This window comes from Schistocerca nitens, chromosome 2 (assembly GCF_023898315.1).
Source record: "Schistocerca nitens isolate TAMUIC-IGC-003100 chromosome 2, iqSchNite1.1, whole genome shotgun sequence".
In the NCBI taxonomy this organism is placed as follows: Eukaryota; Metazoa; Arthropoda; class Insecta; order Orthoptera; family Acrididae; genus Schistocerca; species Schistocerca nitens.
The window spans coordinates 137,396,849-137,412,943 of NC_064615.1; the positions used below are offsets into that span (position 1 = coordinate 137,396,849).

The 16,095-nt window shown below is 43.7% G+C and overlaps 1 protein-coding gene across 5 annotated transcripts in view; it reads left to right on the top strand.

The window, feature by feature from the left end:
* The first annotated feature begins 12,251 nt into the window (after positions 1-12,251).
* The window catches only part of LOC126235831 (phospholipid transfer protein C2CD2L), a 624,312-nt gene continuing 620,468 nt past the window's right edge, over positions 12,252-16,095 (top strand). For all 5 annotated transcript variants that reach the window (XM_049944685.1, XM_049944683.1, XM_049944684.1 and 2 more), the window contains exon 1: positions 12,252-12,935. In XM_049944685.1, coding sequence (XP_049800642.1) covers positions 12,348-12,935 — 588 coding nt within the window. In that variant the 5' untranslated portion in view covers positions 12,252-12,347. The remainder of the gene's footprint in view (positions 12,936-16,095) is intronic.

Here is a 16,095-nt window from a genome sequence, read left to right on the forward strand (position 1 = left end):
ATCGAACCCGGGAACCCGGGCGTGGGAAGCGAGAACGCTACCGCACGACCACGAGATGCGGGCATTGGTACTTCATAAGCTATAAAACAGGATACTCAGATTAATCAAACACCAGGAAGGAACCCTATATAGGTGCATGATTAGGGTGAAATAACAGGGTGAACCAGTTTCTTTAAAGTTCAAGAATGATTATTCATTAATAAAACACAGTTTAACTTAATGGTTCGCGCTGTAGAAAAGTAGAATACAAAAATAATTTTATCTGGTGGCTGTAGTCTTAGGTGTGGCGAACAAGTATAGCAGCTGCACTACCCACAGCACGGCCTGCAAGTATCTTGCTGCATACGTTCAATTTCTCTTCTTGGCGTCGTTCAATTTTACATACAGTAGCCCAACAACTCACAGATATGCCGTAAGCCGTTTGCAGTCTTCATCAGAGGCATTTTTGTGCAAATTTGCAGGCAAAGCTTCTCCTGCTCAACAAGGGTGTTGCCTCAATCACTACTGCCTACAGAATGTGTGACTTACTTCCCGCGCTTGCTCTAGGTAGCGCGACAATTCGCCCTTGCCACCTTTTCCACTCCCCAGAGCCACTTTCGTGTCAAACAAAAGCACACTCGCTTTTACATAACACCTATTTCTTACATTGTTCCTAAGCGTGACCATTTCTTACAATTGTCAAATTTACATCAACATGAACAGTTAATACACACAAATATTTTAAGTGCAAAATGTGATCAGAAAATTATTTAGACAATTATTTAACATAATAAACAATTTACTTAGTATTTTACATACATTACTCACATACAATGCAAGAAACTTCAACCTCCACTATAGGATACTTTACATATACAGGAAATATAGTACCAATATGCGAAAATTTTAAAACAAAAAATTATAAAAAATATAGATGAACCATTAACAAAAAAAGTGTTATAAGATCTGATAGGAGGGATTTCATGATTTGGGGGACTTCGTTGTCAGGGAGTCCGTTATCCCTAGATTACTAAGGCTTTGTAAAATTTACGATTGCAGTGTGGTATAGAACAGGATATTTTATGCTTAATTTGGTATGTAACATACTGTTGGAGACCTAACTATGGTAATTAACTAATGCATAACCTATAAATTACGACTTCCTTTGAATAAAATGTGGAGTAGTACACTTTACGATAGGTTAATTTCTATGCAACAGTTTCCCTCCTTCAGTGTTCTAGGGCTGAAACCTGGACAGGTGCGAGTATGACTCGCGTACTGAGGGTTCTGTACAAACTTAATGATGTATACAGACAATTTATCCAGTAATCGAGGATACTGACGATATGTGCTTGTTATTCATATTGATACTGGCAAGATAACGGTCCCAGGATTTCCACACTTTCGAGAATGTTTTAATTTCTAGTTTTAAGTCGGATAACAAATAACAAAGAAATCTTTTTTTTCGTTTGATCTAATTACAAATTAACAATTTCGGAATTTTTCCTCTACTTGTACTCTCAAACTTTGCTTCTCGCAAAATTTCATGATTGTAGGTAAGGGGGAATTACCCTATATGTAGGTTTTGTTGAGCGAGTATCAAAATATGACACAAATGGCCGTATCTTTTGATTGCATCGACTTAGAAACAAGGGCTGACAGACCTTAGTATGTCACATAGATTTGAAGTTGATATGCCCAACTGTTCCAGAGAAAAAGCCTCTTGACAGACGGCCGGCCAGTGTGGTCGAGCGGTTCTAGTCGCTACAGTCTGAAACCGCGCTGCTGCTACGGTCGCAGGTTCGAATCCTGCCTCGGGCATGGATGTGTGTGATGTCCTTAGGTTGGTTAGGTTTAAGTAGTTCTAAGTTCTAGGGGACTGATGACCTCAGATGTTAAGTCCCATAGTGCTCGGAGCCATTTGAACCATTTTATCTTGACAGACGGACAGGCAAACAGATAGGAGGATAAAAAATGGAAAGAAATATTTTTTTCATGTTACATAATTACAGATTAAGAATTTCGGATTTTCTCCCCTTGCTTATACTGTGAAACTTTGCTTCTTGCCAAATTTCATAACTCTAGGTCATCCTATAGATGATGAGTGAGTTTTCGGTCAAAATATCTGACATAAATCGCCCTATCTTTTGATTGCATCGACTTAGAAGCAAAGGACGGCAGACCTTAATATGTGACATAAATGTGAACTTGAACTGTCTTCTCGCTCCTGAAAAAAGGGTTCTCAAGCGTCGGTGAGACAGAAAGACAGACAGACAGACGGAAGAACGGACAACAGAGTGATCCTATAAGGGTTCAGTTTTTACAGATAGAGGCACAGAACCCTAAAGATGAGTTGGAAGAGGACTCTGAGAACGTGTAAGGGTATACTGGGTGGGATATGTTGATATAGGCGCGGCAGCACATCAGGATTGATAATTAGGTTGGACACAATAAGGTTCTTGTAGTTTACAGGAAGTAATGAATATACGGAGGTGTTCACTGTGAGCAAGAAAATGAGGAAAGGATATGAGTTGGTAAAGGAATCATGTAAGGGAGGATAAGCGGATTCGGAAAGCAAGGCAAATCATGAGGCGTGAATGCACGTATCTTCCAAAAGCGTTAAATAAGTCCTTTTGCATTACGTATGGTTAAGCTTGCGCTGCTGCTACCATCAGAATTTCAAAAAGAGTATTAATTCTGAAGGTAGCAGGGGTAAAATAAAGAGAGCGACCGGCTATTTGCAACTTGTACAGAAACCAGAAGGCAGTTATAAGAGTCGAGGGGTATGTAAGGGAAGCAGTGGATGAGAAGGGAGCAGGACAGGGTTGTAGCCTATCCCTGATGTTATTCAGTCTGTACATTAAGCAAGTGGTAAAGAAAACCAAATAAAAATTTGGAGTGGGAGTTAAAATCCAGGGAGAAGAAATAAAAACCTTGAGGTTTGTCCACGACTTTGTAATCCTGTCACAGACAGCAAAGGACCTGGAAGAGCAGCTGAACTGAGTGGACAGTGTCTTGAAAGGAGGATATAAGATGAATATCAACAAAAGCAAAACGAGGATAATGGAATGTAGTCGAATTAGGTGATGCTGAGGGAATTAGATTAGGAAACCAGACACAGTAGCTGGGTTTTGCTATTTGGGCAGGAAAATAACTGATGATGGACGAAGTAAAGATTATATAAAACGTAGACTGGCAATGGAAAGAAAAGAATTTCTGAAGAAGACAAATTTGTTAACATCAAATATAGACTTGAGTGTTAGGAAGTCTTTCCTGAAGGTATCTGTATGGAGTGTAGCCATGTGCGGAACTGAAACATGCATGATAAACAGTCTAGACGAAAAGAGAATAGAAGCTTTTGAAATTTGATGCTGCATAAAGATTGCATCAGATCTTCAGATTAGATAGGTAGATCACGTAACTGATGAGGAGATACTGAATAGGATTGAGGAGACAAGAAATTTGTGGCGTAACTTGACTAAAAGAAGGGATCGGTTGATAGGACACATTCTGAGACATCAAGATCACCAGTTTAGTATTGAGGGAAGTGTGCGAGGCAAAAATCGTAGAGGGAGACCAAGAGATGAATATAGTAAGCAGATTCAGGATGTAGGTTGCAGTAGGTACTGGGAGATGAAGAGGCTCGTGCAGGATAGAATGGCGTGACGAGATGCGTCGAACCAGTCTTCGGATTGAAGTCCACAACAACAAGCTAACATTTGAACTTTCAAATAGAAAAATCATTTAACGTAAATACAAAGGGGGCGCAAATGAAAGTAGCCCATATAAATATAAAGAAAATGCAGTGAAATTACAGAAACAAAGAGCTGAAATGGATTTATCATTTATTTACAGTGAAAAATACATTTGTAGAAGATGTTGAAAGTGACACTTTGCAACATCAATACACAGCTGTGCACGTCTAAGCATGTTCAGATACAACCAGCGTATTGCCCAGATATCGATGGCGGGAACTTCACGGCTGATGTTGTCTTTCAGTTCCTGTATTGTGTATGGATCTTTTCATAGACCTTGCTCTTCATGTGTCTCCACAAGAAAAAAATCGTATCTACATCTACATCCATACTCCGCAATCCTCCTGACGGTGTGTGGCGGAGGGTACCTTGAGTACCTCTATCGGTTCTCCCTTCTATTCCAGTCTCGAATTGTTCGTGGAAAGAAGGATTGTCGGTATGCCTCTGTGTGGGCTAATCTCTCTGATTTTATCCTCATGGTCTCTTCGCGAGATATACGTAGGAGGGAGCAATATGCTGCTTGACTCCTCGGTGAAGGTATGTTCTCGAAAGTTCAACAAAAGCCCGTACCGAGCTACTGAGCGTCTCTCCTGTAGAGTCTTCCACTGGAGTTCATCTATCATCTCCGTAACGCTTTCGCGATTACTAAATGATCCTGTAACGAAGCGCGCTGCTCTCCGTTGGATCTTCTCTATCTCTTCTATCAACCCTATCTGGTACGGATCCCACACTGCTGAGCAGTATTCAAACAGTGGGCCAACAAGCGTACTGTAACCTACTTCCTTTGTTTTCGGATTGCATTTCCTTAGGATTCTTCCAATCAATTTCAGTCTGGCATCTGCTTTACCGACGATCAACTTTATATGATCATTCCATTTTAAATCACTCCTAATGTATACTCCCAGATAATTTATGGAATTAACTGCTTCCAGTTGCTGACCTGCTATATTGTAGCTAAATGATAAGGGATCTTTCTTTCTATGTATTCGCAGCACATTACACTTGTCTACATCGAAATTCAATTGCCATTCCCTGCACCATGCGCCAATTCGCTGCAGATCCCCCTGCATTTCAGTACAATTTTCTATTGTTACAACCTCTCGATATACCACAACATCATCCGCAAAAAGCCTCAGTGAACTTCCGAAGTTATCCACAGGGTCATTTATGCATATTGTGAACAGCAACGGTCCTACTACACTCCCCTGCGGTACACCTGAAATCACTCTTACTTCGGAAGACCTCTCTCCATTAAGAATGACATGCTGCGTTCTGTTATCTAGGAACTCTTCAATCCAATCACACAATTGGTCTGATAGTCCATATGCTCTTACTTTGTTCATTAAACGACTGTGGGGAACTGTATCGAACGCCTTGCGGAAGTCAAGAAACACGGCATCTACCTGGGAATCCGTGTAACATATGTTGTTAGTTGCGACGAACTCGGTGGTCATAAATGTGTGCTGACGGTTCGTTCCTCAGTGAAGACATGGACTCGTTTCAGGGATACCTCAGACGTGTGGCAAGTTGCTCCAGCTAGCTGGAAGAAACAGTATTGCCTTTCATATTCAGTGAGATGAGCACAAAATGAATCAAAAATTTCCATATATGCAATCGTGTTAAGGGTTGTCACAAAAAATATCGGCCCAATGATATGCGTTCCCGTTACACCGCACCAAACGCCGACTTTTTTCATCACAGAGTGTTTCCTGACACACAATGTTAGGGTTCTCCGTTGCACAGCACCTCGTGTTCTGTGAAATCACATGAGCAGAAAGACGAAACCATGCTTCATCACCCATGATGTAATGGGAGGGGTCTAAAAAACCATCGTTGATGTTATTCAGAAGCCATGAGCAGTAATATACACCTTTCTGACTGTCATCCTCACGCAATTAATGCAGAACTGTCACATGACATGGCTTCAAGATAAATTGGGCTCTGAATAATTTTTCTGTGCCTGTCTGCAATAACTTTTGATGTGGGAACTGAAGGATTTTTTTTTTCGTTTTACTTTTTGACCAAAGCTGTAGGTGTGACAGTTTTTAAACAGAGTCTGTCTTGCTCACTTTTCTGATAGTCCTCTATCCGAATACTTGAACCGCGCGAGGTGGCGCAGTGGTTAGCACACTGGACTCGCATTTGGGAAGACGACGGTTCAAATCTGCGTCCAGCCATCCTGGTTTAGGTTTTCCAAGATGCCCCTAAGTCGCTTCAGTCAAATGTCGGGATGGTTCCTTTGACAGGGCATAGCCGACTTCTTCTCCGTCCTTCCCTAACCCGATGGGACCAATAACCTTTGCTGTTTGGTCCCCACCCCCAAATCAACCAACCAACCAATATGATGCCGGCCGGGCCTCTAAAATTTCGCGAGTTACCTTAATCTAACCTGTTTACACACATGCGTCCACAATTTCAGTTCTTTCTGCTGTACCTGCGCAGGTGAAACGTTGCACTTGACAGTTTGCATTGTTATGTCAAGTTAGGTTGGCTATTCTGCAATAGCGATGTTGCAACAGCAGCCTCTATACACGACGCAGACGATACGGATTTCAGTTCCACCTCATAAATATAAGCAACTGAGTAATGACAATTCGTTTTTGAGTTGTTGCCACAACGACAGCAAATAAACAACCACATAGTACTGTAGACACAAGTATAACAAAGCACACGCTTTCGATAACGGAGCAAAGAAAAATAGGAAATAAGCATCTGATGTTGACTGATATCTTGTAAACAGTATAGAGCATGGTTTACTAAATAATAATCGAGGTAGTAACTTCTCGCTCTAGGTTTTCTTCTGACAGTGATGCAGTGATAACCAATATTCGTAGCTTTTTACTCACCAATTTACGGCGACATAGGCGCAATTCCATCCAACTCTCCATCTTCACTGTTATCGGAAACAGCGCCAAAGTCATCTTCATCGTCGTCATCATCGAGACAAATCATTAGCTGTTCATGGTCACTAATGATACACTGGCCATTAAAATTGCTACACCAAGAAGAAATGCAGATGATAAACGGGTATTCGTTGAACAAATATATTATACTAGAACTGAGATTTGATTACATTTTCACGCAATTTGGGTGCATAGATCCTGATAAATCAGTACCCAGAACAACCACCTCTGGCCGTAATAACGGCCTTGATACTCCTGGGAATTGAGTCAAACAGAGCTTGGATGGCGTGTACAGGTACAGCTGCTCATGCAGCTTCAACTCGATACCACAGTTCATCAAGAGTAGTGACTGGCATATTGTGACGAGCCAGTTGCTCGGCAACCATTGACCAGACGTTTTCAGTTAGTGAGAGATCTGGAGAATGTGCTGGCCAGGGCAGCATTCGAACATTTTCTGTATCCAGAAAGGACCGTACAGGACCTGCAACATGTGGTCGCGCATTATCCTGCTGAAATGTAAGGTTTCGCAGGGATCGAATGAAGGGTAAGGCCACGGGTCGTAACACATCTGAAATGTAACGTCGACTGCTCAAAGTGGCGTCAATGCGAACACGAGGTGACCGAGACGTGTAGCCAATGGCACCCCATACCATCACGCCGGGTGATACGACAGTATGGCGGTGACGAAATCACGCTTCCAATGTGCGTTCACCGCGATGTCGCCAAAGACGGATGCGACCAACATGATGCTGTAAACAGGCATGGCATTTTGCCATTCGTGCACCCAGATTCGTCGTTGAGTACACCATCGCAGGAGCTCCTGTCTGTGATGCAGCGTCAAGGGTAACCGCAGCCATAGTCTCCGAGCTGATAGTCCGTGCTGCTGCAAACGTCGTCGAACTGTTCGTGAAGATGGTTGTTGTCTTGCAAACGTCCCCATCTGTTGACTCAGGGATCGAGACGTGGCTGCACGACCCGTTACAGCCATGCGGGTAAGATGCCTGTCACCTCAACTGCAAATGATACAAGGCCGTTGGGATCCAGCACGGCGTTCCGTATTATCCTCCTGAACCCACCGATTCCATATTCTGCTAACAGTCATCGGATCTGTCCGCAGCTCGTGGTCGTGCGGTAGCGTTCTCGCTTCCCACGCCTGGGTTCCCGGATTCTATTCCCGGCGGGGTCAGGGATTTTCTGTGCCTCGTGATGACTGAGTGTTGTGTGATGTCCTTAGGTTAGTTAGGTTTAAGTAGTTCTAAGTTCTAGGGGACTGTTCACCATAGATGTTAAGTCCCATAGTGCTCAGAGCCATTTGAACCATTTAGTCATCGGATCTCGACCAACGCGAGCAGCAATGTCGCGATAAGATAAACCGCAATCGCGATAGGCTACAATCCGACCTTTATCAAAGTCGGAAACGTGATGGTACGCATTTGTCCTCCTTACACGAGGCATCACATCAACGTTTCACCAGGCAACGCCGGTCAACTGCTGTTTGTGTATGAGAAATCGGTTGGAAACTTTCCTCATGTCAGCACGTTGTAGGTGTCGCCACGTGCGCCAACCTTGTGTGAATGCTCTGAAAAGCCAATCATTTGCATATCACAGCATCCTCTTCCTGTCGGTTAAATTTCGCGTCTGTAGCACGTCATCTTCGTGGTGTAGTAGTTTTAATGGCCAGTAGTGTAGAAAGTCCCCCCCATGAACCATGGACCTTGCCGTTGGTGGGGAGGCTTGCGTGGCTCAGCGATACAGATGGCCGTACCGTAGGTGCAACCACAACGGAGGGGTATCTGTTGAGAGGCCAGACAAACGTGTGGTTCCTGAAAAGGGGCAGCAGCCTTTTCAGTAGTTGCAGGGGCAACAGTCTGAATGACTGACTGATGTGGCCTTATAACATTAACCAAAACGGCCTTGCTGCGCTGGTACTGAGTACGGCTGAAAGCAACTGGAAGCTACAGCCGTAATTTTTCCCGAGAGCATGCAGCTTTACTGTATGATTAAACGATGATGGCGTCCTCTTGGGTAAAATATTCCGGAGTAAAATAGTCCCCCATTCGGATCTCCGGGCGGGAACTACTTAAGAGGACGTCGTTATCAGGAGAAAGAAAATTGGCGTTCTAAGGATCGGAGCGTGGAATGTCAGATCCCTTAATCGGGCAGGTAGGTTAGAAAATTTAAAAAGGGAAATGGATAGGTTAAAGTTAGATATAGTGAGAATTAGTGAAGTTCGGTGGCAGGAGGAACAAGACTTTTGGTCAGGTGAATACAGGGTTATAAATACAAAATCAAATAGGGGTAATGCAGCAGTAGGTTGAATAATGAATAAAAAAATAGGAGTGCGGGTAAGCTACTACAAATAGCATAGTGAACGCATTATTGTGGCCAAGATAGACACAAAGCCCACGCCTACTACAGTAGTACAAGTTTATATGCCAACTAGCTCTGCAGATGATGAAGAAATTGATGAAATGTATGATGAGATAAAAGAAATTATTCAGATAGTGAAGGGAGACGAAAAGTTAATAGTCATGGGTGACTGGAATTCGTCAGTAGGAAAAGGGAGAGAAGGAAACATAGTGGGTGAATATGGATTGGGGGGAAGAAATGAAAGAGGAAGCCGCCTGGTAGAATTTTGCACAGAGCATAACTTAATCATAGCTAACACTTGGTTCACGAATCATAAAAGAAGGTTGTATACATGGAAGAATCCTGGAGATACTAAAAGGTATCAGATAGATTATATAATGGTAAGACAGAGATTTAGGAACCAGGTTTTAAATTGTAAGACATTTCCAGGGGGAGATGTGGACTCTGACCACAATCTATTGGTTATGAACTGTAGATTAAAACTGAAGAAACTACAAAAAGGTGCTAATTTAAGGAGATGGGACCTGCATAAACTGACTAAACCAGAGGTTGTACAGAGTTTCAGGGAGAGCATAAGGGAACAATTGACAGGAATGGGGGAAAGAAATACAGTAGAAGAAGAATGGGTAGCTCAGGGATGAAGTAGTGAAGGCAGCAGACGATCAAGTAGGTAAAAAGACTAGGGCTAATAGAAATCCTTGGGTAACGGAAGAAATATTGAATTTAATTGATGAAAGGAGAAAATATAAAAACGCACTAAATGAAGCACGAAAAAGGGAATACAAACGTCTCAAAAATGAGATCGACAGGAAGTGCAAAATGGCTAAGCAGGGATGGCTAGAGGACCAATGTGAATGTGTAGAGACTTATCTCACTAGGGGTAAGATAGATACTGCCTACAGGAAAATTAAAGAGACCTTTGTAGATAAGAGAACCACTTGCATGAACATCAAGAGCTCAGATGGAAACCCAGTTCTAAGCAAAGAAGGGAAAGCAGAAAGGTGGATGGAGTAAATAGAGGGTCTATACAAGGGCGATGCACTTGAGGACAATATTATGGAAATGGAAGAGGATGTAGATGAAGATGAAATGGGAGATACGATACTGCGTGAAGAGTTTGACAGAGCACTGAAAGACCTGAGTCGAAACAAGGCCCCAGGAGTAGACAACATTCCATTACAACTACTGACAGCCTCGGGAGAGCCAGTCCTGACAAAACTCTACCATCTGGTGAGCAAGATGTATGAGACAGGCGAAATGCCCTCAGACTTCAAGAAGTATATAATAATTCCAATCCCAAAGAAAGCAGGTGTTGAAAAATGGTTCAAATGGCTCTGAGCACTATGGGACTCAACTGCTGAGGTCATAAGTCCCCTAGAACTTAGAACTACTTAAACCTAACTAACCTAAGGACAACACGCACATCCATGCCCGAGGCAGGATTCGAACCTGCGACCGTAGCAGTCGCGCGGTTCCAGACTGTAGCGCCAGAACCGCTCGGCCACCAGCGGCCGGCGCAGGTGTTGACAGATGTGAAAATTACCGAACTATCAGTCTAATAAGTCATAGCTGCAAAATACTAACGCGAATTCTTTACAGACTAATGGAAAAACTGGTAGAAGCGGACCTCGGGGAAGATCAGTTTGGATTCCGTAGAAATGTTGGCACAAGTGAGGCAATTCTAACCTTACGACTTATCTTAGAAGCTAGATTAAGAAAAGGCAAACGTACATTTCTAGTATTTGTAGACTTAGACAAAGCTTTTGAGAATGTTAACTGGAATACTCCCTTTCAAATTCTGAAGGTGGCAGGGGTAAAATACAGGGAGCGTAAGGCTATTTACAATTTGTACAGAAACCAGATGGCAGTTATAAGAGTCGAGGGGCAGGAAAGGGAAGTAGTGGTTGGGAAGGCAGTGAGACAGGTTTGTAGCCTCTCCCCGATGTTATTCAATCTGTATATTGAGCAAGCAGTAAAGGAAACAAAAGAAAAATTCGGAGTAGGTATTAAAATTCATGGAGAAGAAATAAAAACTTTGAGGTTCGCCGATGACATTGTAATTCTGTCAGAGGCAGCAAAGGACTTGGAAGAGCAGTTGAACGGAATGGACAGTGTCTTGAAAGGAGGATATAAGATGAACATAAACAAAAGCAAAACGAGGATATTGGAATGTAGTCAAATTAACTCGGGTGATGCTGAGGGAATTAGATTAGGAAATGAGACACTTCAAGTAGTAAAGGAGTTTTGCTATTTATGGAGTAAAATTACTGATGGTCGAAGTAGAGAGGATATAAAATTTAGACTGGCAATGGGAAGGAAATCGTTTCTGAAGAAGAGAAATTTGTAAATATCGAGTATAGATTTAAGTGTCAGGAAGTCGTTTCTGAAAGTATTTGTATGGAGTGTAGCCATGTGTGGAATTGAAACATGGTCGATAAATAGTTTGGACAAGAAGAGAATAGAAGCTTTCGAAATGTGGTGCTACAGAAGAATGCTGAAGATTAGATGGGTAGATCATATAACTAATGAGAAGGTATTGAATAGAATTGGGGAGAAGAGGAGTTTGTGGCACAACTTGACAAAAAGAAGGAACTGGTTGGTAGGACATGTTTTGAGGCATCAAGAGATCACAAATTTAGCGTTGGAGGGCAGCGTGGAGGGTAAAAATCGTAGAGGGAGACCAAGAGATGAATACACTAAGCAGATTCAGAAGGATGTAGGTTGGAGTAAGTACTGGGAGATGAAGAAGCTTACACAGGATAGAGTAGCATGGAGAGCTGCATCAAACCAGTCTCAGGAGTGAAGACCACAACAACAACAGTGTAGAAAGTCATTTTGCAGACTGCAAAGAGGAACGTCTAATTACACCAATGAAATAAACTGAAATGCTTGCAGAAGAATGATAAAAATCGATTACTGCATACAACGGTCCATTGTTGTAACTGTTTATTTCAGTAATTGAAATATCGCATTTGCATTCAAAGGGGAGGCGGGTTACTGTTAAATGCACTACCCTGTACATTAATTTGCAGAGGGATGTTGTAGTAGTAGAATGTATTGAGGAGAGCACGATTAGCGCTTTATTTTGTCGGTCGTGGAAGTGACAGCGTCAGGCACGCGAGCACGTGTGCGCCAACTGTCAGCCGGCGAGCGAGTTGGCGCGTCGGCCGCGGGCGGCGCTGCGGTGGCGCGGCGCGGCTCGGCGGCGCTGGCCTCGGCGCGGCTTGGCACACGGCCGCCAGCCCGCCCGCCGCCGCCACCGCTGCCGAAACTCGATCTCGCCCCGCCGCCCCGGGAGGCGTCTATTTTCAACACGCGCCCCGCTCGCCTATTAATAGACATGGCTGATCTCATTCTCGAGCCAATTTGGAACTGGCTGTCGCAGCTATGGGGCAGTATGGCCGACCTCGCGGACAGAATCGACGACCTGATCTGTAGCTTCGAAGGCGGCGGCGATACGACCATGGATACGGTGGCGATGCTCATGTTCGGCTGGATGATCTTCGGCCTGTGCGTGCTGGCCATCGGCAGGTACGTGTACGGCCGCTTCCTGAGCGCGCCGGCCGGCGCCGCGGCCGATAAGCCGGCGGCCGCCGTCTCCGCTGCAGCTTCCGCCGTCGCCGCGAGCGACGAAGCCAAGGAAGCGCACCCCAAGCCGGTGGTGGTGCCGCCGCGCGCCCCCGCCGTCCCGCCCACGCCGCCCGTCCGCAAGAGGCTGTCCACCAAGAAGGGCTCTGGAGCCGCGTCCGCCGGCCCGCTGCGGCCCTTCGTCGCCCCGCCGCCCATCGCCACCGGGCCCGACAGTGAGTGTGTGCAGTGGGTGAACGACATCTTCTACTGGCTCTATACCGACCTCGTCATCGTCAACGAAATCCTCAACGTCTGGATCCACTCGCTCAACGAGTTCTGTAAGAAGTCCGTCGCCGAGGTGAGTAGGCCTACCGCCTTCCGCTCAAGGTTGTCCCAGCGGCTCGCGTCAGCTGAGCGGCTTTGCAGTGTACATGTGTAGCCGGGGGGTGTTCCATATGTCTATAGCTGGGAGCGTTCCGTATGCGTTTTTCCTCGTGTGTGTGTGTGTGTGTGTGTGTGTGTGTGTGTGTGTGTGTGTGTGTGTGTGTGTGTGTGCGTTCGTACGTATGCGTGCTTGTCCGGGTGCGTGCACGCCTCTTGCGTGCGTTGGCGCGCGCGTGTGTATATATACAGGGTGTTACAAAAAGGTACGGCCAAACTTTCAGGAAACATTCCTCATACACAAATAAAGAAAATTTGTTATGTGGACATGTGTCCGGAAACGCTTACTTTCCATGTTAGGGCTCATTTTATTACTTCTCTTCAAATCAAATTAGTCATGGAATGGAAACACACAGCAACAGAACGTACCAGCGTGACTTCAGACACTTTGTTACAGGAAATGTTCAAAACGTCCGCCGTTAGCGAGGATACATGCATCCACCCTCCGTCGCATGGAATCCCTGATGCGCTGATACAGCCCTGGAGAATGGCGTATTGTATCACAACCGTCCACAATACGAGCACGAAGAGTCTCTACATTTGGTACCGGGGTTGCGTAGAAAAGAGCTTTCAAATGCCCCCATAAATAAAAGTCAAGAGGTTGAGGTCAGGAGAGCGTGGAGGCCATGGAATTGGTCCGCCTCTACCAATCCATCGGTCACCGAATCTGTTGAGAAGCGTACGAACACATCGACTGAAATGTGCAGGAGCTCCATCGTGCATGAACCTCATGTTCTAGCAGCACAGGTAGAGTATCCCGTATGAAATCATGATAACGTGCTCCATTGAGCGTAAGTGGAAGAAACTAAAATGAGCTCTAACATGGAAATTAAGCGTTTCCCGACACATGTCCACATAACATGTTTTCTTTATTTGTGTGTGAGGAATGTTTCCTGAAAGTTTGGCCGTACCTTTTTGTAGCACCCTGTATGTATGTATGTGTGTGTGTGTGTGTGTGTGTACAGTTAATATCGTCTATTCCCTCTACTAATATGTAGAGGGGAAGCGTTGTTAGCAAAGATCTCGAAAAGTACTTGACCGATTGGCATCAAATTCTTACACTATACTCAAGACATCTGGACCGACATAAGCTATATATTTTTGTAAACAACAGTGTACAGCTTTCTGTTAAAACCGACTGCGAAATAGAAAAAGTTGTAGTGTGCTGTGAAAATGTGCGATTGCAGTTTCTGACAGTCAGTTTTAACTCGATAGAAGGGCATTTAAAGCGTGAGACAAATTGTTTTCCCCATGTATATATTGTATCTCCGTATGCATAAATATAAACAAATATTGGATACACAACAATGTGCTGTTATGCTTTCTACCTCGCAGTCGCTTTTAATAGAAATCCTGTATATTGGGAAAGTCGTATTTATCGTTGACTGACATATGATTAGAGTACTACAAACTCATACGAATCGTCTGAATACCGAACTGACTAAGACTATGCGAAATAATGTTGTTGCAGCTACTAATCTCACATGTTCGGCAGCTGGACGGGCCTCGCTCATACCCATTACAGCAAGGAACCCCACCGACATACCCATCCATTTAAGCGAATCAAAGCTACTCATTCACTACTCATTCACGTACGTTGTAATTTATTTACGATTAGTCAACTGTATGTTGGCCTTGTATCACGAACTCGTAGTTCGAAAAAGCAGTTTATACTCTTACCACACAGTATGCAAAAACGAAAAATCTATATTCTGAAGTTTCATAATTGCGTACAAAAGCTTTTAAAAAACTGAAACAATGAAACCGAAAAACGAAAATAAAGAAGTCTTTTACATTCATATTTTGTATGATTTATTATAATTTCGAGTTCCACACCTTCAAAATGGGTGAAGTCACAATGAGGAGCCAAAATTTTCGTCCTGACACAGTTCCAAGCTATACCAGATTCGCTAGCATGGAATAGAACATTACCTCAAAGTTCTGCATGACTAAGCGTAGACGGTGTAGGGTCTCTGGAATTGAGGAGAAGGTGATTTTCGCAGTGAGCGGGTCACTGTCATTTCCTTTCTATTTTGTTGCAGTCATAACATCAATTCTCCTGAATGAAGGCTACAGGAATTAAACTTCATTGGATTTCAGATCCACCTGTTTTGCAAACTAACGGTTTTTTGTATACACCCACTTGCAAAGTCGGGTTTTTATACAACCAACTTCTTGTTTATATAAGCCCATATCAGACAGATCTGAAATCCAACAGTTTTGACTGCAAACATGGCTACTAAAAGTGCTTCAAACCCAAATGAGGATTTAACCCCCTAAATAATGTTGAGAATGGTGCGAAGCATCCTCAAATACGACAGAAGCAGATATATTACAGCAGTGGATACACATTTTACCTGATATTTAGTGAGACCCATTTCCATTGCTCTAAAAGCATTCTGCAGTAGTTTACTTCTTAACTGAAATTGTTTCCATACGCAGTTTGAGCCAACTGGTCGGTGTTTATGTGTGTCTAGAAAGGTATCAGCCTTCTCCATATAAACATTATTTTCATTTCGGTTTTTATCGACACTGTAGTGATAATGACTAAACATCTCCCACGAGAAGCGTGATACAGATGAAAGGAAGCAAATATGACAACGCAAAATACACAACTGGCCGCTATGCTATTTACAATCGCTATTGCTTCTTCCGCTTCGGACTGTACGATCATCTCCTCTTAAAGTTGGGGGGGAGGGGGGGGGGCGGAAGTAGATTATACCACAGCCGACTAAATTTCCCATATGACATACATTTAACCTCGAACTGAACCAGCAAATGGCTCAGTCATGATAGCTGTGTTTTAAATGGCGCGTAAATAAATAATCAGGGGCTGAATGATGTGGCCTGCCCTTCATTCAGCTTTGTGTACTCACGAACGGTTCTGTAATTCTTATTACGTAACATGTAAACAATCGTCTCATCAGTGATACAAGACATAATACGTTCCATAGGGAGCGCACGCACGAAACAAAACAGTATTCGCGCCCGCATGTGCTAAAGTGAATCAATTAGGAGTATGATTAAAGGACAACTGAGTTCAGAGAGCTGACGTTCTTGACGTGTGGGGATAGATT